Source organism: Miniopterus natalensis, chromosome 1 (genome assembly GCF_054644295.1).
Source record: "Miniopterus natalensis isolate mMinNat1 chromosome 1, mMinNat1.hap1, whole genome shotgun sequence".
Classification (NCBI taxonomy): domain Eukaryota; kingdom Metazoa; phylum Chordata; class Mammalia; order Chiroptera; family Miniopteridae; genus Miniopterus; species Miniopterus natalensis.
Window position 1 is genome coordinate 179,577,259 of NC_142081.1, and position 27,909 is coordinate 179,605,167.

Genomic DNA, 27,909 nt, shown 5'->3' on the forward strand with positions numbered 1-27,909 from the left:
CAAGCACATGGAGGATAAATAGCATGTTATTCAACAATGAATGGGTTACCAAATGGATGAAGGAAGAAATCAAAAATCTATGGGACACAACAAAAGCAATCCTGAGAGGAAAGTTCATAGCATTACAGGCATACTTCAGGAAACAAGAAAAAGCTCTACTAAACCATCTAACACAAAAAGAGTTAGAAAGAGAACAGCAAGAAAATCCCCAAGGAAGTAGAAGGAAGGCAATAATAAAGATCGGAGCAGAAATTAATGACATAGGGACTAATAAAACAATACAAAGATCAATGAAACCAAGAGCTGGTTCTTTGAAAAGATGAATAAGACTGATGAACCTTTAACCAGACTCACCAAGAAACAGAGAGAGTACCCAAATAAATAAAATCCGAAATGATAAAGGAGATATAACAACTCACCGAACAGAAATACGAAGGATCATAAGAATGGGCAACTATATGCCAACAAACTGGTCAACCTGGGTGAAATGGACAAATTCCTAGAAGCATGCAATCTTCCAAAGCTGAATCACGAGGAATCAGAAAACCTGAATAGGCCGATAACAGCTAATCAAATTGAAGCAGTAAAAAAACTCCCGGCAAACAAAAGTCTAGGACCAGATGGATTTACAGGTGAGTTTTACCAAGCATTCAAAGAAGAATTAACACCTATTCAAACTATTCCAGAAAATTCAAGAGGAGGGAAAACTCCCAAGCTTTTTTATGAGGCCAGCATCGTCCTAATCCCGAAACCAGATAAAGTCACTACAAAAAAAGAAAATTACAGGCCAATATTTCTGATGAACATAAATGCTAAAATCCTCAACAAAATACTCTCAAACCGGATCCCGCAATACATTAAAAAGATCGTACACCACAACCAAGTGGGATTTATTTGGGGGATTTAAGGCTGGTATAATACTCGCAGATCAATAAATATGATACATCACATAAACAAAATGAAGGACAAAAGTCATCATATCAGTAGATGCAGGAAAAGCATTTGACAAAGTCCAGCACTCATTTTTTATTTTAAAAACTCAACAAAATGAGAACAGAGGGATCATACCTCAACATAGTAAAGGTCATGTGTGACATACGTACAGACAACATCATACTCAATGGTCAAAACTAAAACTATTTCCCTTAAAAATGGGAACAAGACAGGGTTGTCCGCTTTTACCACTTTTATTCAACATAGTACTGGAAGTCCTTGCTACAGCTATCAGACAGGAAGAAAACTGAAAGGTATCCAAATTGGGAAGGAGGAAGTAAAACTCATTATTTGCAGATGGCATGATATTGTACATTGAAAACCTGAAAGACTCCCCCAAAGTACTACTAGATTTGATAAGTTAATTCAGCAAGGTAGCTGGATACAAAATTAACATTAAAAAATTGACAGCATTTTTATACACCAACAATGAACTCTCTGAAAGAGAAACTAAAAAACATTTACCATTGCAACTAAAAAAAATAAGATTCCTTGGAATAAACAACCAAGGATGTAAAAGACCTGTACTCAGAAAACTACAGGACACTGAAAAAAGAAATAGCGGAAGATATAAAACAATTGGAAGAATATACAATGTTCATGGGTTGGAAGAATTAATATCATTAAAATGTTCATACTACCCAAAGCAATCTAGATTCAATGCAATTTCTATTAAAATGCCAACAGCATATTTCATAGAGCTAGAACAAATATTCCAAAAGTTTATATGGAACCAAAAAAGACCCTGAACAGCTGTAGCCATCTTGAGAAAGAACAACAGAGTTGGAGGGATCACTTTACCAGTTATCAAACTATACTACAAAGCCACTGTAATCAAAGCAGCCTTGTATTGGTACAACAACAGACATACAGATCAATGGAACAGAACAGAGACCCCAGAAAAAAAACCCACGCCATTATGGTCAGTAAATATTTGACAAAGTAGGGAAGAGCATACAATGGAGTAAAAACAGTCTCTTCAATAATTGATGTTGGGAAAATTGGACAGATACATGCAAAAAAATGAAACTAGATCACCAATTTACTCCATACACAAGAATAAATTCAAAGTGGATAAAAGACTTAAATGTAAGTCACAACCATAAAAATCCTGGAAGAAAACAGGCCGTAAAGTCACAGGCATTTCACATAGTAGAATTTTCACCAATACATCTTCTAGGGCAAGAGAAACACAAACAAATGGGACTACATCAAACTAAAAAGCTCTGCACAGCAAAAATCAGCCTCAAAATACAAAAAAACCCCACAGTATGGGAGAGCATTTACCAAGGATGCATCTGATGAGTGGCTAATTTCCAAAGTTACAGTGAACTCACATAACTCAAAAAGAGGAAGACAATCCAATTTAAAAATGGGCAAAGGACCTCAATAGACAATTCTCCAAAGAGGACATACAGATGGCCAAGAGACATACGAAAAAATACTCCAACATCGCTAATCATCAGAGAGATGCAAATTAAAACCACAATGAAGTATCACTTCACACCTGTCAGAATGGCCACCATCAACAAATCAACGAATGACTTGTGCTGGCAAGAGTGTGGAGAAAGGGGAACCCTGGTACACTGCTGGTGGGAATGCAGACTGGTGCAGCCACTATGGAGAATAGTATGGAGGTTCGTCAAACTGCTTTTTGACCCAGTGATCCCACTTCTAGGAATATATCCTAAGAATCCTGAAACACTAATCAGAAAAAATATATGCACCCCTATGTTCATAGCAGCACAATTTACAATAGCTAAGATCTGGAAACAGCCCAAGTGCCCATCAGTAGATGAGTGGATCTGTGGGACATTTACACCATGGAATACTATGCAGCTGTAAAGAAGAAGGATCTCGAACCCTTTGGGACAGTATGGATGGACCTGGAGAAAATTACGCAAGGTGAAATAAGCCAGGCAGAGAAAGACATATCACGTGATCTCACTTACATATAGAACCTAAACACAATAATCTGGTGAACAGAATAGATTCAGTGATATAGAAGCATGGAACAGAGTGACAAATCTCAGAAGGAAGGTGGAGGTGGGTGGGTGGGGAGAGATTAACCAAGAAATTTATGTGCATATATGCACAACCCATGGACACAGACAACAGTGTGGTAGAGGCCTGGGGCGGGGAGTGGGTGCGGGGTGGAATGGGTCAGTGGGGAAAAGGAGACATCTGTAATATTTTGAACAATAAAAAAAGTAAATAAAGACATTAGTGGAAGTAGAAATAGAAAGAGGCTGTAAATTCTGCATGCCATGGATATGCTGTTTATATTGCATGATATTGAAAATAATGTTTACATTCTGGATCATATGTATCTTAAATTTTTATATTTTATCTCTTTTTTGGTCAATGTAAATTAACTTCTCAAGTTTTGGACCGTTGGTTGGTTAGTTACTGAAAAAAAAAAAAAATGAGTTAAAATTGAATAAAAAATAATTATTTAAAAATAAAAATAAATTACTCGTGGATTCTTTATTCAGTGCATTATAATCCACTACTGTTTTTATTCCTTTTAGAGTCAAATTGTCCCTATTGAGCATGCTGGTTTGGGTATCTTTTCCAAACTTCTGTCTTTCTTATATGCATCTCTGAGTCTTTGAGCACTTCTTTGTTTTCTACCTCAAGATGTTCACCTTGGGTTTCCCTGACCCAAAATTTGGATGGGTCATTTTCCCCAAAGAACCCTATTTCCATTTTAGTAGGGGATGGTGCTTATAAACCAAGATCTGGGCATGGGCATTGTATTCACGTTGTTACTAGGATGTGATTTCTTCAGGCCCTTTCAGTATATAGAGCTAGGAAATAAACTTGCAATCATGAGTTTATTCTTTTACTGTCAGTTGAAATCTAGCACCACAAAGTTTATCCTAAACTTCCTCCATTCTGTCTTTGTATTATCCTTCTCTTACAGTGTAAACTGTTTTTCCTTAAGTTTGATAAATTTATTTATACTACCCTACAAAAAAACTCAGACCTACTATACCAGTATCTCTTTGTAAGATTTCTTTGTAGTTCTTCCTGTCCCATTAAGTTTATATAGAGTACCATGTTTGTTAGTTACTTGAATTTGAATTCTTTGTCTGAGTGGTTATGTTATCAATTTATATACAATTTCTTTCTGTTTGTATTCTATCTGTCCATCTATCAACTCTTTATTTCCACTGACAGATATAATCCTTGCTTGATTATTTTATTGTAAGAACACATAACATAAAATTTATTACCTTAACCATTTTTAAATGTACACTATACTAGTGTTAACTGTATACTCATTGTTAATACAGTAAGATATCTAGAACTTTTTCATCTTGTAAAACTGAAACTCTATACCCATTGGACAACTCCCCGCTTTTTCCTCCCAGCCCCTGGCAGCCACCACCCTACTTTCTAAGAGTTTCCTACTTTAGATTCCCTCATATAAGGGGAACCATACAGTATTTGTCTTTTTCTGACTGGCTTATTTCACTTAGCAGAATGTCCCTAAGATGTATCCATGTTGTAAGAATATGACAGGGCCCGGCCGGGCATGGCTCAATGGTTGAGCGTTGACCTGGGATTCAGGCAATCAGGGTTCGATTCCTGGTCAGGGCATACGCCTGGGTTGCGGGCTCGATCAATGACTCATCACTGATATTTCTACCTTTCTCTCTCCCTCTCCTTTCCTCTCTCTGAAGTCAATAAAGATATATTTAAAAAAAAAAAAAGAATATGACAGGATTTCCTCCTTTTTTTAAGGCTGTATATTGCATTGTATATATACACATCACACGTCGTCTTTTTTAAAAAAATACATCTTTATTGATTTCATAGAGGAAGGGAGAGAGATAGAAACATCAATGATGAGAGAGCCGTCATTGATCCGCTACCCCCTGCACACCACCGACTGGGAATTGAGCCCACAACCCGGGCCTGTGCCCTGTTCAGGAACCAGACGGCCATCTCTTGGATCCTAGGTTGATTTTCAACTGCTGAGCCACACCTGGCCGGGCTACACATCACACTTTCTTTATTTACCAATCCATTGGTGAATGTCTAGGTTGCTTTCACCTGTTGGCTATTGAGATAATACTTCAATAAACATGGGTATGCATGCATTTCTTTGAGATCCTATTTCAGTTCTTTTGCATATATCCAGACTATATATTGCTGGGATTATGATAATTTTTAGTTTTTTGAAGAACCCCCTAAATTGGGTTTCCAGACCTAGTTCTACAGTTGGGGGTGGAGTCCTCTCATGGCAATAAACAATTCTCAGACACCAGCAGTGTTTCCCAGAATTCAGCTCAATTCTGACACTGTCTACACAAAGATAGCATCAAACTCCACAGGTTAAGGGTTCAGTCCTACAAGACTCTCCCCTTCCGCAAACGCACACTTTAGATGTGAGACTCAAGCCTAGTTGACCTGTCGTTTCAACAGACTGGCCACAGATTGGAGGTTCCAGCCCCCCTCCCCCCCCCCAGCTGAATTCCACTTTCAATTCCAGGTTGTCATCTGTGCTTCTGACCAACTAGCTATAAATCCGTGGTTCCCACAACCCCCTCCTTGGGTTCAGTTAAGTTTCTAGAATGGCTCAGAGAAAAAAGTTACTTACCAGATCACTGGTTTATTGTAAAAGGATATAACTCAGGAGCAGCTAGATGGAAGAGATGCATAGGGCAAGGTATGTGGGAAGGGGTATGGAACTTTATGCCTTCTCCAGGGACACCATTCTCCTTGAATCTCCAATGTGTTCACCACCCCGAAAGCTCTCTGAACCCCATTCTCCTGAGTTTTTATGGAGGCTTTGCTACATAGTCATGATTGATTAAATCATTGACCATTGATGATTAATTCAACCTATGGCCTCTCTCCCCTCCCTGAAGGTGGGGGTGGATGGGACTGAACATTACAACCCTCTCATCACATGATTGGCTCTAGTACCAACTAGCCTTCATCTTTGGCTACTTTCCAAAAGTCACCTCATTAACATAATGAAAGATAACCTTTTTTCACCCTCAACACTTAGGGAGTTCCAAGAGTTCCTAGAGCTGTGAGCCAGGAATTATGGACGAAGACCAAATATATATTTCTTTACAGATTATATTACACCACCCCACATACTGTTTCCCATAGTGGTTGCATCATTTTATATTCCCACCAGTGCACAAGGATTCATTTTTCTCCATATCCTCACCAATGCTTGTTATTTTCTGTTTTTGATAATGGCTGTTCTAACGGGTGTGAGGTGATATCTCATTGTGGGTTTGATTTGAATTTTCCTTATGATTAATGTTGAGCATCTTTTTATGCATGTTGGCTATTTGTGTATCTTTTGGAGAAATGTTTATTGAAGTCCTTTGTTCATTTTTAAATCAGGTTATTTTGTTGTTGAGTTGTAGGAATATTTGTATTCAGTGTTACGGATTACTTGTCCATTCTTTTTTTAAAAAAAATATATTGATTTCAGAGAGAGGAAGGGAGAGGGAAAGAGAGATAGAAACATCAATGATGAGAGAGTCATTGATTGGCTGCCTTCTGCATGCCCCCTGCTGGGAATTGAGCTCGAAACCCAGGCATGTGCCCTGATTGGGAATCAAACCTCCATCTCCTGGATCATAGGTCGGTGCTCAACTGCTGAGCCACGCTGGCTGAGCACTTGTCCATTCTTTTTAATTTTTTATGGTTCAAGAGTCAAACTTACAGTTTTCAGATGTCTTACTCCCATCTTATCTCTTCCACTCAGTTTCCACCTATCAGCTACTATAGATAATCATTTTCATTAGTTTTTGTTTATCCTTTCTGTGTTATCTCCCTTCTTACTCAGAAGATAGACTACTGTATGTATTCTCTTGCACTTTGCTTTCTTCACTTAATATATCTTGGAAATCACTTCATATCTGGAAATCTCTTTTTTATGGTTTCATAGTATTCCATGTATAGATGTGCCATAGTAGTAACTTATTCAACTAGTCTCTCATTGTTTCGTTTAAGATTGTTTCTAATGTTTTGCAATTATAAATAATGCTAAAGTGATTAACCTCTTTCCCATGTTGTTTTGTATTTGTGGAGCTGTATCTTTAGGGTAAATGTCTAGGAGTGGAATTGTTGGGTGAAAAGGTAAATACGAGTGATTTTGTTAGAGGTGGCCAAATTCCCCCTCCATTGGAGTTGTACCATTTAGTGATTTCCCCAGCAAGTATAAGAATGTCCAGCCTCTCAATAATGTATTATTAAATAATACCTACTTTTAAATTGGCTTTCAAATTTGCAAGTTAATATGTTGGAAATCAAGAGAAATTCTTTATGAGAATGATTAAATAAATGTATCACACTGAAGTTTAGAGGTGTAAAAACTCTGTTAGACTTCCCTAAAAATTCAAAGGAAATTGAGTGACTTTTTTAAGTTTGTTTAATGAAATGAGGGGGTCTAGATGGAGACAAATTATTAGTAACAGATATTGAAATCGTCAAACCTCATTTAGGTCTTTTTTTTTTTTAAACATATCTTTATTGATTTCAGAGAGAGGAAAGGAGCGGGAGAGAGAGATAGAAACATCAATGATGAGAGTCATTGATCGGCTGCTTAGCCCGCAACCCGGGCATGTGCCCTGACCGGGAATCGAACCCCGATTTCCTGGATCCTAGGTCGATGCTCAGCCGCTGACCCACACCCGACTGGGCCCTCATTTAGGTCTTAATTCAAGACCTTGAATTAAGCCCAGCTGATTTGGCTCGAGTGGTTAGAGCATTGGCCCTCAGACTAAAGAGTGTCTTGGATTCAATTCCAGTCAAGGGCATATACCTCTGTTGCATGCTTGGTCCCCGGCCCTGGTCGGGGGCTGTGTACAGGAAGCAGCCAGTTGATGTGTCTCTCTCACATCTATGTTTCTCTTTCTCTCTCCTTCCACTCTCTCTGAAAAGCAATGGAAAAAATGTCCTCAGATGAGGATTAAAAAAAAAAGACCTTTAATTAAATAGAAATTAGGTGAGGACTAATTAAAAATAATATATGAAATAAACCACATTGGTATATAGAACGCCAATACGTGATTTATTTTCCCTATATCAGAAATCTGTAGATATCCAAAGATAAACTGACTGGTGCTGCACGAGGAAAACAGATTTAAGGACATCAATGAATTTTGTTTCTGTTAGCTTCTGTTTTCAGAGTTAATTAAGTTAAACACCACTTTGCTGAGATTGTTGGCACATGGAAGTATGTCTAGTTGAATTCCTCAGTCAGAAAGAGAAAATGAGTGGAGTTTATACATTATATAAAAAAACTACCAAGTTTTTATTTTTTGAAGACAACAAATCAAGACATTTCTAGATAACAGTTTCAACAGGAAGACAAACACAAACATAACAAAGGAATTTCTTTTCCTTGCTGTTGGCATTTGGTCTTTTACATTAAAGCAGAGCCTCCCAGCTGGTGTAATTCTACATAGTTATAGGTGTGCCTAAATATAGAGACCCTCAGCCTTTGGGGGTCACAAATATATCATTTTTTTTTAATATTATGTGATTGTTTAAAAGTTGGGAACTGCCATAATATGTATTTGTTGTTTTTCATGTTATAAAATTATCGTTAAAATCACACATTTAAAACTCTACCAAAGTAGGAACACTGTGATTGATCCGATAAATCCAACTTTTAAATAGCATTGGTCCATTTGGAGAAACTGAATTTATAATAGAGTAGCCCTGAAATGGATTTCCAGTTATATGAAGAATATTCAAGATTATCATATATTTTATAAGTTAAATGCCAATCATATGCTAGGATTGCATCTGTTTCTTTGAATAAAGAAATACTAAGAATTTTGATGGTCAAAAGTTTCATGGAGAAGGTGACAGTTGGACTGGGATTTGAAGGCTCAGACTTTGGTAGGCAAATAGGTGGTAAAACATACCATACAGATAAATAGCAGCTTGTTGTGTTTGAATAAAATGAGTAGAACAGTTTTGCTAAAACATCTTAAAAGAGAATAGTTTGGGAGGAAAAAGAGGATAGTACCTATGAAATTGTTAAAGTCTTTAAATGTCAAAGGAAGAAATTTCAATTAAAAAAAAAATATCTCAGGCGTTCAAGCTGAAGAGTGGTGTGTCTAAGCCTGACCAAGCAATTTCTTAAGTACATGAATACCACCCTTTCTTTGTGATCAGTTTGTGGAGTCTTTCTATCCTCTTGTCCAGACCAAATAGCACCTTCATTGAACAGTAATCCATTTGAAAATGATACTGTCTGAAGAGTTTTGTCATATGACTCTAGGTGTCAAGGCTGCAGATGAGTAAAATTTAAAAGCATGATTAGTAGAATTTTATATACTAGATTATTGTAATATGAATTGGATTTTTATCACATATATTCAGTGTGTGTTTGTCCAAAATTTCCTAGAATTTCTGTGGAAGGATTTCTAAGTGAACGTTTATAGTAAATTGATGCCAGATTATTTTGTTAAGGTTAATACTTGAAAATTAAATTCAGTGGCCATGTATAATTGTTCTGTAATTTCAGCTGTTTGTTAAATTAAATAACCTTCATCTAGTTACTATACGTAGAGGTGAATTCTTCATCTGCAAAAAGAAAATCATTGAATAAAAGTGTTTAATTTGATAGTCATAAGGATTGATTTGGTGTACATAAGGAGACTACTGTTTCTGAGAGAAGTATAGAAAATGGTTTTCTTCTTGAAGCATCTACCTAAATAGTTTTGAAGAAAGTAGTAAAAATCATCAGGCAGTAATAAAATAAAATTGGTTTTTGATCTCTTGGGAGTAATGCTATGCAATTTGGCCTACTATATTCAATTCTCATCCTTTAACTGATATTTTATCTGATTTTAAAAATTATAATTAAGTCCTTAAATGACAAGAAAGGAATTAGAATTTTTTAAAAAATCACTCAGACATTTGAGCTGAAGAGTGATGTGTGTAAGCATGATTTAAACTTATTCCAGAAACAAAGTGGTCTCCTTATATACACTGCTGCTGTGTCGGTGGTTCTTTATGTTTTTCTACACTTTTTTTTATTATTTAATTGTTAATGCTTTTTTTTATCCACTAGATGCTATTTTTTAGAGCAGTTCACAGCAAAATTAAGTGGGAAGTGCAGAGTTTCCAACAACTCCCTGCCTTTCCTCCCTAGCCCTACCTCTTTCACCAACGTGTTACATCCATCACCAGAGTACTATGTTTTTTTCAATCCATGGGCCAATCTTAACACATCATCATCACTCAAAGTTTATATTCCTTTTTTTTTTTCAATCCTTACCCGAGGATAATTTTTTCATTGCTTTTCAGAGAGAGTAGAAGGGGGGGAGAGAGAGAGACAGAGAGAGACAGACATCGATATGAGAGAGACACATGGATTGGTTGCCTCCTGCATGTGCCCCGACCAGGGCCGGGGTCGAGCCTGCTGCCAAGGTACATGCCCTTGGCCAGAATTGAACCTAGGACCCTTCACTCCGCAGGCCAATGCTCTAACCACTGAGACAAACTCGCTAGGGCTAGATTCCTTTTTTAAAAAAATTTTTCTTTAAATCCTCACCCAAGGATATGCTTACTGATTTTAGAAAGTGAAGGGCGGGGGGAGAGAAACATCAATGGGCTGCCTCCCATACTCACCCCGACTGGGATCAAACATGAAATCCAGGTATGTGCCCTGATGGGGAATCAAACCCACAGCCTTTCAGTGTAGGGGATGATGCTCCAACCAACTGAGTCACACCAGCCAGGACTAAATAAAATTTTAATTATACTGTAAATATATTTTAATTTTCATGGAACAGTATGAGTATATCCATGTCATTAAGTAATCCTTTAAAACATAATTTGTTTTTTGTGTTTTTTAAAAAACAACTCTTTTTAGAGTAGCTTTAGTTTCATAACAAATTTGAGGGAAAGGTATAGACATTTTAAACATATACCCCCTTTCCCCACACATGCGTGCCCTCCCCATTATGAGAGTCACTCACTAGAATGGTATGTTTTGTTGCCAATGATGAATCTACATTGACACATCACAGTCACCCTAAGTCCATAGATTACCTGGGTTAATTCTTGATGTTGTGCATTTTATGGGTTTGGACAAATAATTACATACAGAATACTTTCACTGCCCTAAAAAAACCATCTGCGCTCTGCTTATTTATCCCCCCCGGCATCCTGTACTGTATTTTTAGTATGGAAAAGCCCAAATGTTAATTATTTATATATTGCTTATGTTTTTTATCAAAGTTAGATTTATTGTGCTCTTAATATTCCTAATTTGGACTTTTCTTGCTTGGCCAAGGTGGAGCTCTAAGTGCCAAATTTACTCATTTTAGGTGGATGCAGATTTTATTTTTTATTTTATTTTTTAAATATGTTTTTATTAACTTCAGAGAGAGGAAGGGAGAGGGGGAGAGAGAATCATCAATGATAAGAGAGAATCATTGCCATCGGCTGCCTCCTGCACGCTCCTTGCTGGGGATCGAGCCCGCAACCCAGGCATGTGCTCTGACCAGGAATCAAACCTCAAATCTCCTGGATCCTATGTCGATGCTCAACCCCTGAGCCAAGCTGGCTAGGCTTGAATTGTTATCTTAATTTCATTTTCAGATTGTTTATTCCAAGTAGTTAGAAATTTGATTGAGTTTTGTATATTGATCTTATATCCTGGAACTTTGCTAAACATATTTATTAATTCTAATTGGTTTAATGGATTTCTTAGGAGGAGTTTTTATATGCAAGATCATATAATCTGTGAATAGAGATAAACCTCTTTTCTAATCTGAATGCCTTTTATGTCTTTAATATGCCCAACTGCCCTGGCTAGAACCTTCGGTATAACATTAAATAGAAGTGGTGAAAGCAGATGCCCTTGTCTTATTCCTGATCTTAGTAGGAAAGCATCCAGTTTTCCACCATCAAGTATTATATTGGCTGTGGATTTTTCACAAATGACCTTGAACGTGTTGAGGAATTTCCCTTCTATTCCTAGTTTTTTGAGTATTTTTATCATCAGAGGGTGTTGGATTTTGTGAAATGCTTTTTCTGCATCCATTAAGATCATGTGATTTTTGTTTTTGTTTTTTGGGTTTTTTAATTAATAATGTATTACATTAATTGGTTGTCGAATGTTAAATAACCCACCTTGCATTCTTGACATAAATCCCACGTGTTCATAGTATAGAATTCTTTCTGTATGCTCCTGGATTTGGTTTGTTAGTATTTTGTTGAAGCTTTTGCATACATATACATAAGATATATTAGTCTAGAATTTTCTTTTCTTCTGATATCTTAGTTTAGTTTTGGAAACCGGTTAATACTGACGTCATAGAACAAATTGGAAGTGTTTTACCACCTTTTATTTTTGGAAGAGTTTGGGGAAAATTGGTATTCTTGAAGTGTTCAGTAGAATTCAGCAGTAAATCTGAATTAAATCTGGGCATGGGCTTTTCTTTGTGTGTAGTTTTCCTTTATAATCCTTTTCCGTAAGTTCAGTAGTAGTATCCCCTCTTTCATTTCAGAATCTGGTAATTTGAGTCTTCTCTCTTTTTTTTTAGTCAAACTAAAGATTTGTTTATTTTGTTGATGTCAAAGAACCTGCTTTTGTTGTTTCCTTTCTCTAGCAGTCTTCAAGTGATTCTGGGCAGAAGTATTTTTCTGGCAACTGATTTAGGGAACCTTTGCCCAGTTTCACTTCTCTGCCGCTGTATACTCTTTCCCACCATCCCCTTTTCATCTTGCCCCTAGGGAATTTCCCTGGACTTACTTTTGCTTATCCTCTGGCTCTTACTGCTTGGACCGTAATTAATTCCATCTGTTTTTCCCCCCACATATATATACTTGTCTGCTTGAACCCCATTTTTCCTTTCTTTCTTCCAAATCCTAATTCATTTAACCTTAAGAAAAGCCAACTGCTTTTCATTGCATTTTTTAGTAAAAAGACCTTAAGTAATAACGATTGATCATTTTAAGAGTAAGGCAAATGATCCACTTTTATCAAGGAAAAGGAAAACTAGAACACTTAGTTAAATTAATATATTAAAGTCATCTATTGAGCTGCTCTGTGCTCCTATCTAAATTCTCTACTTTTGTCTTCACCTAACTACATTATGAGAAAGGTGGGCTTTTTTATTTGGCCTGGTAACATGACCACTTAATAATAATAGCACTATAATAGTTACAGCACTTAAAAGTTATAGTACTATGTAAGATATAGCTCTCTATATTTCTTTTTATTTTTCTCTAGTCATTTTGCATTACCACTTGTCCTACTATACTGCACTATATATACTATAGGTTAAGAGTGGTAAGAAGTAAGTAAGAGTTAATTATCACACTGTCTGGATTTGAATTTTTATGCCTGTGAATAAACTACTTAGCTTCAGTTTTCTCATCTATTAAATGGGGATGATAATAATCCTCCCACAAGGAATCATTGTATTAGATGAGTTAATGGTACATTTAATTTACTTGAAATATGTGTGGCACACAGAAAGAACTCAATAAGTGATAGCTATAAGCACTATTATAAATATTTCACCTATTAAAAATATGGTTTCTGAATTGAAAATTTTCTCAATTATGTAAGGGCCAAACTGTAGAATAATTCATTGGTTTACGTTGTGTTTCCTTCACTGGTTTTGTCCTTTTACCTCACTAATACCCAAGATAGAGAACATGTAAGGTTATGTTAAAACCAAAAGTCAAAACCTTTGAAGCCTCAATGTAAGTGTTAGACTTTATAAGGCTTTAAGGCTACTCATAATATTTTTAGGACCTTAAAAATTTCCCTTGAAGCTAAAAATAGCTTCTGTGATGACTGTCTCTGTTGTAACCAGTATTCAGGTTATTTTTAGAACCTTAATCATACTGGTTATCTCTAAGGTAGAAATAAATGGAGTAAACCATTTCCTCTAATTTAGAAATTTTCAGGAATTATTAAAAGTATAGTTTTATAGCATATGCTTATTAAATGTTTGGGGTTCATAGAATGAACCTTTCAGGTAGAATTGGGTTTGAAGTTCAGGGAGAGGATAATGAATGTGTAGCATCTAACTTTTCCATACCATACAATTTAGATATGAAATAATATCCTTGCTTCATTAACGAATACTAACTTTGACTTAACTGTGTTAGTAGCAAAACAAATTATATCTTCAAGTAGTCTCTAGTGGTTTATTAGAAAAACAGGTTATTGAATTTTCCCCAAAGAATAAATTTGTTGAAATGGAATAAAATAGCTATATTGATACTTTGTTGTTTGTTCCTCCTATTCAGGTGCAGGGTTTCTTTGTTTCTTTTTTGAAAATTATAAATTATTCAGTTTATTTAAATGGAAAAAAACAACCCACAAACAGTTCATTCATTTCTCCCACCCCTCACCCTCTGCCTCTGTCAAACATCAATCTGTTCTCTGCATCTATGAGCTTAGTGTTTGGTTTTGTTTTTAAGATAATGCATATAAGAAAGTCATATAGTATTTGTCTTTCTCTGTCTGGCTTATTTCACTTAGTATAATGCCCTCAAGGTCTATCCATGTTACTTCAAGTAGCAAGATTTCATTATTTTTTATAGCTGACTAATAATTCAGTGTGTGTGTATATATTCTGTGTCTGTGTGTATTCAATGTGTGCATACACACACACCACTATTTATTTATCCATTTATTTGTCAGTGGACACTTATGTTGCTTCCACATCTTGGCTATTGTAAATAATGCTGTAATGAACATGAGGATGCACATATCTTTTTGAGTTAGTGTTTTTATTTTCAGATAAATACCAGAAGTAGAATTGCTAGATCATGTGGTAATTCTATTTTTAATTTTCTGTTTTATCTTAATATTAGCACTTAGTCTTGAAATGTATATTTATTGCATAGCTATTAACAAATCAGAATTTCAGAGGGGCTTCTGTTCTCAGACTTGGTCAACCACTGAAGAAGTCCAGAGTATGTAAAAAAGTAAACGAATAACATTTCATCCATTCATAATATGTTATGCATTTATATCTTACTTTATAAGACTAATATAGAATAGTATGTACAACTTGGCCCATGGCCCTTAGGAGATCACAATCTTCTTGAGGACACATGGTATTTATACTAATAACCACAGCAAGGAGACACTGAGATAATTGCTTTTTAATTGGTACAGTGTTTTCAGTTCAAAGGAGTCAGTGATCCTTAAGACTAGAGTTGCAAGTAGGGCTTCAAGAAGAGGGTGGGAGCCTGGCCAGGCGTGGCTCGGCGGTTGAGTGTTGACCTAGGATCCAGGAGATTGTGGTTTGATTCCTGGTCAGGGCACATGTCTGGGTTGCAGGCTCGATCCCCAGTTGGAGGCATGCAGGTAGCAGCCGAGTCGTTGATGTTTCTGTTTCTCTCCCTCTCCCTTCTCTCTGAAATCAATAAAGATATACTTAAAATTTTTAAAAAAAGAAGAGGGTGGGAGCAGGGTGGGAGGGGAGAAAAGGGGGCCATCTGTAATATTTTCAATAAAGATAAATTTTTTTAAAAAGTAGAATTTGGGCGAAAACTTTAAGGACAAGTAAGGTTTTAGTTAAGTGTATGTTTGAGGTGAAAAGTGTTATGAGGGGTAAAAGCAATTCTAAGACATATTCACATATTTCTTCAGTAAGTGTTGGAGCTTTCTCTAAGTTCTTTTTTCTGTGAGATCTGTAAAGATTCTTAGGATAGAGAGTTGAAATTAATATAACATTTTATATTTACATATAAATATATACATATGTATACAGGTGAGGCAAATGTAGGCTTAGAGTTGTGAGTACGTAAAACACAGTATTCTTGTGTTATTATTTATTAATTATTGTATTATTCTACAAACAACTGTAAATCTACCTTTGCCCCCTGTATATACATATATACGTATATATACCCATAAAAGATAAAACTATAAACTGATTGTTTTAAGTGTCATAAGGTACTGAGCAGTGGGAAATCATTGTTTGAATTAGGATAACCTTAAAATAGATATTTTAAGAGTTATTTGGTAGCTCTGCCTTTGATTTTGAGAATTAAGGAGACTAAAATCAGGTATGAGATAAGAGGGACCTAAACTAGGTGTGATAACAGTGGAGTGTAAGTTTTATTATTGTATTCAGTATGAAGCTAAATCACTTGGAATTAGCAGTCCTGGGCTCTTAAGAATACTGGTGTTTTCTTTTTAAAAATTTACAATCTAGGTACAACAGGAAAACAGGAGTAATATTATTGATTTGGTCAGTAAGTTGCTTGATCTTTGAGCTCTAGGTTCAAAAGTTGCTCTACTGTGTTGAACTCCAAAATTAGAATGTGTAGTAGGTAGAACTTTAAATTTTGTAGTTCTAATGGATTAGGCATTAAGTATGCCCCTGCTTTGTTTCTCTCAGATTTCACCTTAAATGTATATTAGATCAAAGAATTTATGTTACAAATAATTATATGATACTAGAAAGGAGTATTTTGGCAAATATTTCAGTGCTCATTCTTTTCTGACATTCCATGTGTATGTACTTAGTGAGTAAACCACTACTTAATATGAAAATTGTAAGGTTTATTGAACTCCAAAGCTTACATGTTTTTACCCTGGATAGGTGGATTTTGTTGTTGAAAGATTAGTGTAAATGTAGAGATTGTCTGAACTAGTTATTTCATCCGTAATTCAACAAATCAAGCCCTTCAGGTGACTGTAACCTTGACTGATGATACAATCTCATGAGATATTCCTAGCTAAAACCACCTAGCTACGCCACTCTCCAAATCCTTTTTCATAGAAATTATGTGGTAAGTAAATGTTTATTACTGTTTTGGAGTATTTTGTTACTGAGAAATATATCTTTCATCTTTCAACTGACAACACATTTTTTGTGACTCCATATCCAATATAATTTTTTTTTAAACTCCTTAGTTACGGTGTTTAGGAGTATATACTTTGCCCATTTCACTTCATCTCTCACCTCCCACTGAACTTGCTCTGACTGCTTCAGAATAGTTGGTTAGATGACTTGAAAGTCATCTAATAGTTGGTCTAATGACTTGAAAGTCTTGCTGACTTAGCTTTCATGGATCCATCAACCTTGTGAGTGAGGCATTCCTTTATTGGCTACCTCTTAACTGAAGAAGAATTTTCATGAAATGCAGATCTGATCATATTATGTTACTGCTTAAAACAATTCAGTGGCTCTTTCATGCCTGTAAGATAAAGGCCAAATATCTCTATGGTTTGTGTGCTCTGTCCTTTGACTTTTGTCAGCTTGCATGAGGATTTAAACTGTCTTACTTATCTGTGAATATGAGTTTTGTTGGTTGAGGGTAGGTGAATTATGTCTATGTAGAAGGGTTCTACATAAGATTGTTTCAGGTGGAGTGGCTAGTCCTACCAAAGTGAATGTTATGATTATCTTTAATCTCTTCACAACTTCCATTTTAATGCTCCTTTACTTCTCTAAGAATTCCTAAATTTACCTGCTGTATCATTCTTAATTCCAACTAGATATAACAATCTCTACTAAAATGTTAATAGATAACTAAGATATAAGGCTTACTAACTATTAACTCTCACAGGGATGTTTGTATTTTAAAAGCTGATTCTCACAGAGTGTGACTGTGTAACTAAACTAAGATATGAAGCTGCAACAGCAGAATAGCAAGGAGGGGCTTGATATTTTGAGCAGAATAGCTAATACTATACATATCTATATATGGTTGTCTTATTTAGGACTTTTCATTGATGAAGTTTTCTGGCATTGGAGATTTCTTTGTGGGAAGGTTTTTAATTTCAGATTCAGTTTCTTTTTGTAGAAGTAGGATTTTTTTAGATATTCTACCTTATGTGACAGGTCCTCCCCCCTCTCATGTATTGTTATTAGGATGTATAGTAATATGTCCTCTTTTTCGTAGGTTTTCAACAGTCAATGTTTGGCATTGTTGGTTTTTCTCTTTTGTATGTTTATTTTCCATTTCACTGATGTCTGTTCTTTATTCCCCCCCTTTGATTTTACCTACTTTTTATTTAATTTATTTTCTTAACTTTTTTTTTTTTTAATATATCTTTATTGATTTCAGAGAGAGGAAAGGAGATGGAGAGAGAGATATAGAAACATCAATGATGAGAGTTATTGATTGGCTGTAGCCTGCAATCGGGCATGTGCCCTGACTAGGAATCGAACCCTGATCTCCTGGATCCTAGGTCGATGGTCAGCCGCTGAGCCATGCCCAGCTGGGTGATTTTCTTAACTTTTTGAGATGAAAATATAGCTCACTGATTTTTCATTCCTTCTGCTTTTGTAGTATATATGCTTAAGGCTATAAATTTCCCTTGAGTACAACTTTAACTGCAACACTTCCACAAGTATTGATAGTTTATATTTTCATTGTCATTCAGTTCAGAATATTTTCTAAATTCCATTATGATTCCTTCTTCAATCAAAAGAACTTCGCTAAATATTTAAGGAAGAAAAAGAAAACCAGTCATACAAACTTTTCATAAAATGGAAAAAAAAGAAGAATCACTTACCAGTTTGTTTTGAGTCATTATAACCTCAGTGCTAAAATTGACATGGTTGTCTTAAGAAGTTACAGGTAAATTTCTCATGAATATAAATGCCAAAATTGAAACAATACAGGGTGGGGCAAAAGTTGGTTTATAGTTTTGAGTACATGAAACAGTTTATTCTTGTATTGTTATTTATTAATTGTATTATTTTCCATATAAACTACTGTAAACTTACTTTGCCCTACCCTGTATAATAGCAGATCACTCCTAGCAATACACAAAAGTATTATGACCTAGTTGGCTTTATTTTAGGAATGCAACTTGGATTAAAATTAGGAAATCAATCAGTGGGATTTATTCTATTAACAGAATTTGTAGGAAAATGATCACTTCAATCAGTGCAGAAAAAGTATTTAATAAAATTCAACACTTGCTCACGATAAAAAGTCTTGGCAAAATAGAAATCGATGTACAAATTCAGTGTCTGACAATGGTGACTGGCTTGGTAAAGTCTGACTTATTTAAAGAAATTTGAATGCAGAAGGAAATGATTGTGATTTGATAAATGAATAAAGAATTATAGTGTGGTTATTTGCATCTTTACAGAGAAAACAAACCAACATAACATACTCAAAAGTGTAAATAGTAATTATCTGACATTGAGAAATTATAAATTTTAAAAATTATACTTTTTTTGCATTTTAGAGTAATTCTAAAATGTGTATTTGTTAATTTTATAACCATAAATAACAGAGGTTATTTTATAGTTAAAGCTTTTGATAAGAAGTACAAGTACATAAAAATATTTAAACATGGTTTTCTATTGTGAATTGGAAACTTCTTAAAGTGTGAATAAAATTAGCAGTTTTAAGGAGCCTAAATCAAGGCAGCTTTAGTAATAAAATATAAAAGAAACATAATTGACGATATTCCATATCAAATGAATTTGGTTGTGCATATGAGGCCAAAAACTTTTTACCTGCGCTAGATATAAAATGAATAATGAGAGTCTTATATTCTTCATAAATCTGATACAAATACAGATAAATGTATCTATGAGTAATACAGAAGTTGAAACTTGTTCATGCTCGTGTCTTTTTTTTTTTTTTAATATGTCTCTATTGATTTCAGAGAGAGAGGAAGGGAGAGGGGGAGAGAAAGTTGAAACATCAGTGATGAGAAAGTCGTCATTGACCATCGCCTGCCTCCTGCAACCCGGGAATGTGCCCTGACCGGGAATCGAACCATGATCTCCTGGATCCTAGGTTGATGCTCAGCTCCTGAGCCACGCCCAGCTGGGCTTTACCGAAATTCTTAACTGAAGATTTACAAAAAACTGATTGTGGTGTTCTAATACTAATTGATTATTCATTTGTGTTGTAATGATAATTTAAAAATATATATATATATCCACTAATTTCTGAATGTCTGGTGTTGATTACATTTTTTCTTTTATACATTTTTACAGATGGTAGTAAAAACTTTTATGGATATGGATCAGGACTCAGAAGATGAAAAACAGCAGTATCTCCCACTGGCCTTGCATCTTGCATCTGAATTTTTCCTCAGGAATCCCAATAAAGATGTGCGTCTCCTTGTAGCATGTTGTTTGGCTGACATCTTTCGAATCTATGCTCCAGAAGCTCCATATACTTCCCACGATAAACTTAAGGTAAATATAATCTCTACAAAATTGGTTCCCTTTTATAGTTTTCTTATCCTTAGGAACATAGCTTTTTTATTATTTATCTTGTCATAAGATTATATCGTAAGTCCTGACCAGGTAGCTCAGTTGGTAAGAGTGTCGTCCCTATATGCCAAGGTTGCATGTGGCTTTGATCCACGGCCAGGGCACATACAAGAATCAACTCTTTAGTGCATGGATGGGTGGAACAACAAATCAATGTTTCTCTCTCTCTCTCTCTCTAAAAAATCAATTTAAAAAATTTTTTTAAATTATATCATAAGTTGCAAAACAAACTATTAATTCAATTTTTATTGAATATCTACAAAAATGACTGTCTTTTTTATAAGACTGAAAAGTACAGATCAAAGTTAGTCCTTGTCTGCTCATATCTAACCTTCAGGATAAACCATCACAAAGCCTAGATGGCTGAATTGAAGGGATAAGTAGTGTATTAATGACACCTTTTAAAACAATAGTATAACAGAACTTACATATTCAAACGATTATTTTTCCCTGCAAGTTATTCTACATGCAAAACTATGTTCATCTTGGTGGTTCTGCCTTTGTTTGAAATGTTTGAGGAGCTCCTGTTTTGAATTGATCTTGAGCTGATTTCATATTTTGAATTATTTTTTAAAGCTTATCTTAATTGTTGAAAGTATTACAGATGTCCCCTTTTTCCCTCATTGACTCCCTCCACCCAGCACCCCACCCCAGTGCCTTCACCTTGAATATATATATACTTATTTTATTTTATTTTTTATTTTTTATTTTATTTTATTTTTTTATTATTTTATTTTTTTGGTTAATCCTCACCTGCGGTTATTTTTTCCATTGCCTTTCAGAGTGAGTAGAAGGAAAGGAGGGAGGGATAGAGGGAGAGACAGGCAGGCAGACAGGCAGACATCGACTGGTTGCCTCCTTCACGTGCCTCCTACCAGGGCAGGGAGCAAACCTGAAACTCAGGTACGTACCCTTGACCAGGAATCAAACTTGAGATCCTTCAGTATGTGGGCCTATGCTTTAACCACTGAGCAACACCAGCCAGGATGCCTGCTTTCTTTTTTAAGTAGTCCAAAAATGAGTTTGTCCCATATTAATATTATTTTGGTTAAAACTTCTAAAGAAAGCTAATTAAGTAATGAAGCACTATCATCCTGAAAAGTACAACCTTTTGTTCCACACATCTTTGAAGTCACACATCAAATTCAAAAGTAGGTACTGAAAATTATTATTTACATGTAGGAAATAGTAATGGAAAGACTTGTGTCCAGGTCCTCAAAATGAAAATAATTGTTTGCCATGAAGATAGTAAAATGGAAGTTCTGTTGTAGAAGAAAGGTAACAAGACAGAACCGGGGGCAGGGGGGTAAATGGAGGACATCTGTAATACTTTCAACAATAAAGTAAAATAAAATAAAAAAAGACGTAGAACCTATGGTTCTCTCAGAATGAGATAGCCTAAAGATTTATAGCAGTAATAATCTTTATTTTTGCTTCTACTGAAAACAATATTTTATTTAGTCATTTTTGTTTACAACTGAAACTCTGAGATTTCAAAATTAACATCCTTTCCCATGAGCTTCTTATAGACACCAGAAAAAGCTTCAACCTTGTGTTCCATGTTGTTCTGCTGGGCCTTATCCAAATGTACCTTTATAGCCAGCTGCTGTCCAGTTTCACTCAGATTCTCTTGCTGACAGTTTCATTTGGGAGAACCAAGTCCTCCAGGATCATGTCATGCTTGGCTGTCAAGAGTACAGCTCCTGGGACACTTTTCCTTATACCGCTTTTTCAAGTTGGCTTAGACAGAGTTGTCCTTTTAGCAACTAAGACACTGTGCTTCCCACTGAACTTTTTCTCCAACTTGTATACCAGCCGGACTTGGATTTTCTGGAAAGACTTCCGTTGAAGAACCAGAACAAAGATTATAAATAGCTTTCCTACCACCACCACCTTCAGTATTCTTGGCTGCTTTGATGTTTAGCTCTGATAGCTGGGCCTTGAGGTCCAAGTTCATCTCTAGCTTCAGCAGAGTCTGGGGGATGCCAGACTCGAACTCATCTGGTTTCTCGCCACTGGGCTTCTTGATCTTGGTGGTGCTCAAACTAAACGTGGCCTACGCCTTGGTGAGCACCAGCCTGAGAGGAGGCCTAGATCTCCCTAGAGCTCGTCAAATCCTGCTCTTTATTTTTGCTTCTAAAGGATGTAATTTTATATGATTTGCTCTTTTCTTCTTATTTTGAATAGGCCAGTCCCAAGTCATTTGGCTAAAGGAGAGTTTTCTTTTTTTGTAGTTTATAAGAGAGAATACACTGCACACACAATTATGTGTTGTGAAAGAATGATAAATATTTGTGTCTAAATTAATATATTTTTCCTCTTTTTTTAACAGGACATATTTTTGTTTATTACCAGACAGTTAAAAGGTTTGGAGGATACAAAGAGTCCACAGTTTAATAGATACTTTTATTTATTAGAGGTAAAAAAAATTTTTTTATTTTAAAAATATCACCGTTTCATGTAGTAGAAAATTCTTAATAGTAACTTTATAATGTAAAATGAATCTTTTTGTTTTACACAAAGCTCACTTAATAAAACATCTTTTATTTTTTTTATTTTTTGCTCCCTCCTCATATCCTGAAAAGATAAAAGTATATTCCACTGGGAAAACTGTTATTTAAAACTTTATTTTCATCCTTCTGTTTTTATTTTTTTCTAATCCAAAAAGGGATTAAGTTGAATTAATTTTCACTGCTTTTTATATGTTGTATATTATGTATGTCTAACAATTTCATATTTTTCAATTAGAGAAGGTTAATGACAACAGATATATATCTTATTAAAGGTCAGAGTACACAACTACTTTAACAATTGTAATGTTATATGTTGGACTTTTATAAGCTTTAAATGGATTTTTTAATTCTAAAAATTAAATTTTATTAATGAATTTGCTTTTGTGTAACTATTCTTTGTGTGTGAATTATTTTTTTTTTTTTAAGAATTTAGCTTGGGTTAAATCATATAACATCTGCTTCGAATTGGAAGATTGCAATGAAATTTTTATTCAGCTTTTTAGGACTCTCTTCTCAGTAATCAAGTAAGTTATTTTTGAAACATTTCTGTTTGTCTTTTCTTGCTATGCATATACACTAAGATATTTCAAAGTTATATGGAAATGTTTTTCTTAGAAGACTTAACGAAGATATTTGAGAGGGCATGCAAAAAGGGTGTCTTTCTAAATGTTATAGAAAACTGTGTATCTAATGACATGACATTTTTTCCACCAACTTTAAAATTTTTCATCGCTGCATTTTACCACTAAGTGCCCAGCAGGTCTATTATAAATTATTTCAAGTAAAAATTTTTAAATTATAGGTGAGAGATACATAAGTTGTGTTAAAAGTTAGGTTTGTCTTGATTTAAACTTTCCTGTATCTATAGCAGTATAACTAAATTAGAATATTTCTCTTGATTTGTCTTTGCATAATTCTGACAAGTGTGAAAATGGATAAGTCAAGTCTTTAGTTAAGAAGTCATAAGGAGAGAAGCCTGGGTATCTAGTTCTACTAGTTATAATAGTTTTGTAGCCAATCTCTTTAGGTAAGTTTGTATCAGCAGTAGACATATTTATTGAGGACTACAGTTCACTCTTCACTGGCTAAGGAAGCAGGACCAAAACTGATTCTTGGCCCTATACCTTCTTGATTTTTTTGTTTATTTGAAATTCTTTGAGAGATACCAGGATGACATTTTTAGGACCTTCTAGTCCTATGTTCTGGTAAGCATTTTATATTGGACTTTTAATTTTCGGTATTGGTGAACTAAAACTTCTAGTGACAAATGTATGTACCATAACTTACATGTAATTTATTGCTTAGGCTTTTTTGTGTATTTAGTTTTATTTTGGGGAATGTATTAAGATCTAAAAGGATAAAAGGGTGAAAACTATCTATCCTCATTATCTGTCATTTTTTGTATGTGTGTTCATACTTAAAATTTTGTCACATTTTAAAATCTGGGGCCATGTAAGCCAAGATGTTCTTTCAAGTTGACATTTTTGTTATTGAGTTTAACCCACTGCTTGAATTCTAATTGTATAAGGACTGAATTCATTTTAAAGGTCTTTGTTTTATACTTTACAACAATACTTTACGGCTATTGTAATAGTCAACAGAAGGAGAAAGTAAGTAGAGTAGCCAAATCTTTGTCATTATTGGCATGGTTCCCTGAACTGAAAATCCTTATACATCTGACATAGATTTGGGTTTTTTTAAACTGGAAAAGTTTTCATTTTCTTTTTATATGCCTTGATTTTATTTTTCTTTCCTTCCGTTTCTTTTTTTTAGCAATAGCCACAATAAGAAGGTACAAATGCACATGCTAGACTTGATGAGTTCTATCATCATGGAAGGTGATGGAGTAACTCAAGAATTATTAGACTCCATTCTTATTAACCTCATTCCTGCGCATAAGGTCTGTATATATGAAAATATTAATAGTTAATATTTAAAGGGAATACTACACACATTAAAAATAATTATTCACCATTTGCGAGCCCACGTAATTATTCCTACTATGATTATCCAGCCCAAACAAAATGTAACACACATCAATCTTGCAGCTCTTATTGTTTTTAGAAGATACATTGATTAACATTATATTGTGGAACATTTTCGTTCAGTTAAGCGCTACCTATTTTCTGGAAAATTAAAAATGTTTCAAATTTACTGCTTATATAATCTTGGAATTATAAGGGGTTAGAGTACTGTCTTGGTTAGTTTGTTGTTTTTTAAGAAAAGAAAATGTATTTTTCCTTTGTAACATAGATATAAAGCATAGGAATTTGTATTTCTTCTCAGAACCCATACCCTACATTTTTCTTAGGAACTTTCAGAAAAAGATTTGGGCAGAAGCAGGAACTATGGTTAATGCTAATCATAGTTATTAACATTAACTAGGGTTAATGTTAAGGGGAAAGGATGATTCAGAGCTGTGCATTCCTCCATTTCCTTTTTCTGTTTCTCTCTGCTAGGCCCTCCTAAGGAGCTGAAGGATTTTGCTCCCCACAAGCTCCACCACTGGGCTATACTTAGGCCTGCCCCCCTATTCATTTTTATCCTTCTACTCTTTTCCTCTAATGTTTCAGTAACTTCTTATCAGATGTTAGATGTAATTAATTATAAATTCTTCTCTCTAGACTCTCTAATTCTCTAAATATTATTTGCATTTTATTGATTTAAATGAATCTAATTGGCCAAAATTTTGAGAGTATGGCAGAGATAGTATATATCAGATAAAATAAGAGGAAAAACATTGAGAGGAATAGATAGTGCATTTGGTGTTTATATTCTAGTTAGTATGTTTATGAGTAGGAAATAATATACCCCTGTAACAAATATAAAGGTTGCCTTAATTTTGAGCTAATCTTGTCCTTTTGCCAGTGGAGTAAAAGCCTAGAACAACGGTCAGAAACCTGGCTCACTGCCTGTTTGTGCAAATAAAGTTTTATTTGAGCACAGTTATGCTCATTTCTTTTTATTTTGTCAATGGCTGCTTTCACACTACAGCAGCAGGTTGTGTAGCTGCAGCATGGACCATATGGCTCACAAAACCTAAAAGGTTTACCATCTGGCTCTTGGCATAAAAAGTTTGCTGACTACTGACCTAGAGTATAGAGCTTCCCAGTTTCTTTTTGGGAGAGGTGCAAAATTTTTGTCCAAAACTTCAGAGTATAGAGATGTTAATAGATACTCTCCCAAGAATTCCATTTTCAATAAGTTTTTAAAAATTAAGTATTGCCCTAGCTGGCTTGGCTCAGTGGTTAGAGCGTCGGCCCAAGGACTAAAGGGTCCAGGGTTCAATTCCGCCAAGTCAGTTACAGTCTCTATCCCCGGCCCCGGTCCAGGCAAGTGTGGGAGACAACCAGTCAGTGTCTTTGTTTCCCCCCCACATACACAGACTCACTCTGAAAAGCAATGGAAAAAATATCCTCAGATGAGGATTAAAAATAAATATAAAAATTAAGTATGTATTTTTTTCTAGTCTTTTTTAGACCCTTTAATATGTTACAGTGCTTTGGGAATCTTGAAGAGTTGAACACAGTATTCAGCATTTCAAAAATATAATTTATTGACAGTTTTACTTTGAAAACTTTCCAGCCTACTGTTCCTCAGAGCACATGTTGATTAGACAATGAAATACTGGTCATGGGTTAAAGAGGGGTGTGGGGGTGTGTTTAGGATACATGGGTGTAATTGCCAGTTCTAGTTGGTTAACAAACAAAAAAGCCTTAGGTCGATTTTGAGTTTAGTAAAGTTAAACTTGATCTACTTTATGGCTAATTAATGTATTATTTTAGTTTTTGATTCATAGTTGTGCAATACCAAATTCTGCATTTAAAGGCACTTTACTAGAGGATATTGCATAAAACCCTGAATGGGATTCCATTGTATTTTTTGCTTTATGTTTTGTAGATTTAAAGACTGTAGTGATCTAATGGTGCTATCATAAATTCACCAAATCATTTGTAACTTTGCGTATTTTTTATTGTGTTTCAGAACTTAAATAAACAGTCCTTTGACCTCGCAAAAGTCCTATTGAAAAGGACAGTCCAGACTATTGAGGCATGCATTGCCAATGTATGTATTTCTGCCTATATTTGTTCCATAATTGTGTAATTCTTAATCTGCGTACTAATTTAGTAGAACTTTTGACATACAGGTTTATTTAGCCTATACAGCTTCATCTATTTAGAACAAAAGTATGCTGCTTTTCAAAACCAAATATATTTCGATGATACTACCAGAAAAATATATGCCTGTATCAGTTGCATACAACTTCCTCTTTAGCGTTTTTAAATTTAATACTTTCTAAGTGTGTATGTGTGTTGGCAGGGAGTGGAGGTGTCATTTAATTGTGCTCTCGATATTCTCTTTTTAGCCTAACATTCTTTTAAATTATCAGTTAGCTTTTACATCATCAACTTTTCCTTCTCTTTGTCCTCTGGTTCACAATGTATTTGACTTTCTCTGAGTATTTAAAAAAATCATCCCCACCTTTAAATATTCTTTATTACTAAAGTCATGGAAAAATTGGTCACATTCAAATAAAAATAAAAAAGATTAATTAAGACTTAAAATGTTTCCTCTGCTATTAGGAAATTTCTCTATAAAATTTTCAAGGATGAGTTACATAAACTAAGTTTTTCTTTTAATGAAAATTAAGATCTCTAGAAATGTCATCCTAATTTGAAAGAAAGCTAACAATCCAGTTCTTTACCTTTTTCCTCTGTGCAGTATTCATAATTTGATGTTTAGAGGTTTATTTTATCTGTTTTGGTGACTGTCATATCATGTATTAATTGAAACATCTGTTTCAACCCCTTCTGTTGTTTATGTAATGTCTAATTATATAGTTTTTTTAACCCATGCTTATTAAAAAATTTATCCAAGTTTTTAAATGAAATGGATATTTTATCTTTGTTTTAATATCTCCTATAGTTTTTCAATCAAGTCCTGGTGCTGGGAAGATCGTCAGTAAGTGATTTGTCAGAACATGTATTTGATCTGATTCAGGAACTTTTTGCTATAGATCCTCATTTATTATTATCTGTCATGCCGCAACTTGAATTCAAACTGAAGGTAGGACTGACTATAATTTTTAAGCCCTTTAAACTTTAAGAGAAAAATATATATGACTTAGTTTTTCTTTAGCTAAAAAATATGAGTTCAATTTATCTTTTCGTGTG

The 27,909-nt window shown here is 34.7% G+C and overlaps 1 protein-coding gene and 1 pseudogene across 2 annotated transcripts in view; one reads left to right on the forward strand and one right to left on the reverse strand.

Annotated features, from left to right (window-relative positions):
* The window catches only part of PDS5A (PDS5 cohesin associated factor A), a 92,929-nt gene that overhangs the window by 12,548 nt on the left and 52,472 nt on the right, over positions 1 to 27,909 (forward strand). For both annotated transcript variants that reach the window (XM_087827754.1, XM_087827757.1), the window contains exons 3-8: positions 19,941 to 20,144; positions 22,555 to 22,641; positions 23,162 to 23,259; positions 24,509 to 24,635; positions 26,720 to 26,800; positions 27,662 to 27,802. In XM_087827754.1, the coding sequence (XP_087683880.1) occupies positions 19,941 to 20,144; positions 22,555 to 22,641; positions 23,162 to 23,259; positions 24,509 to 24,635; positions 26,720 to 26,800; positions 27,662 to 27,802 (738 nt within the window). The remainder of the gene's footprint in view (positions 1 to 19,940; positions 20,145 to 22,554; positions 22,642 to 23,161; positions 23,260 to 24,508; positions 24,636 to 26,719; positions 26,801 to 27,661; positions 27,803 to 27,909) is intronic.
* Positions 21,694 to 22,425, reverse strand: LOC107533038 (small ribosomal subunit protein eS7 pseudogene; annotated as a pseudogene).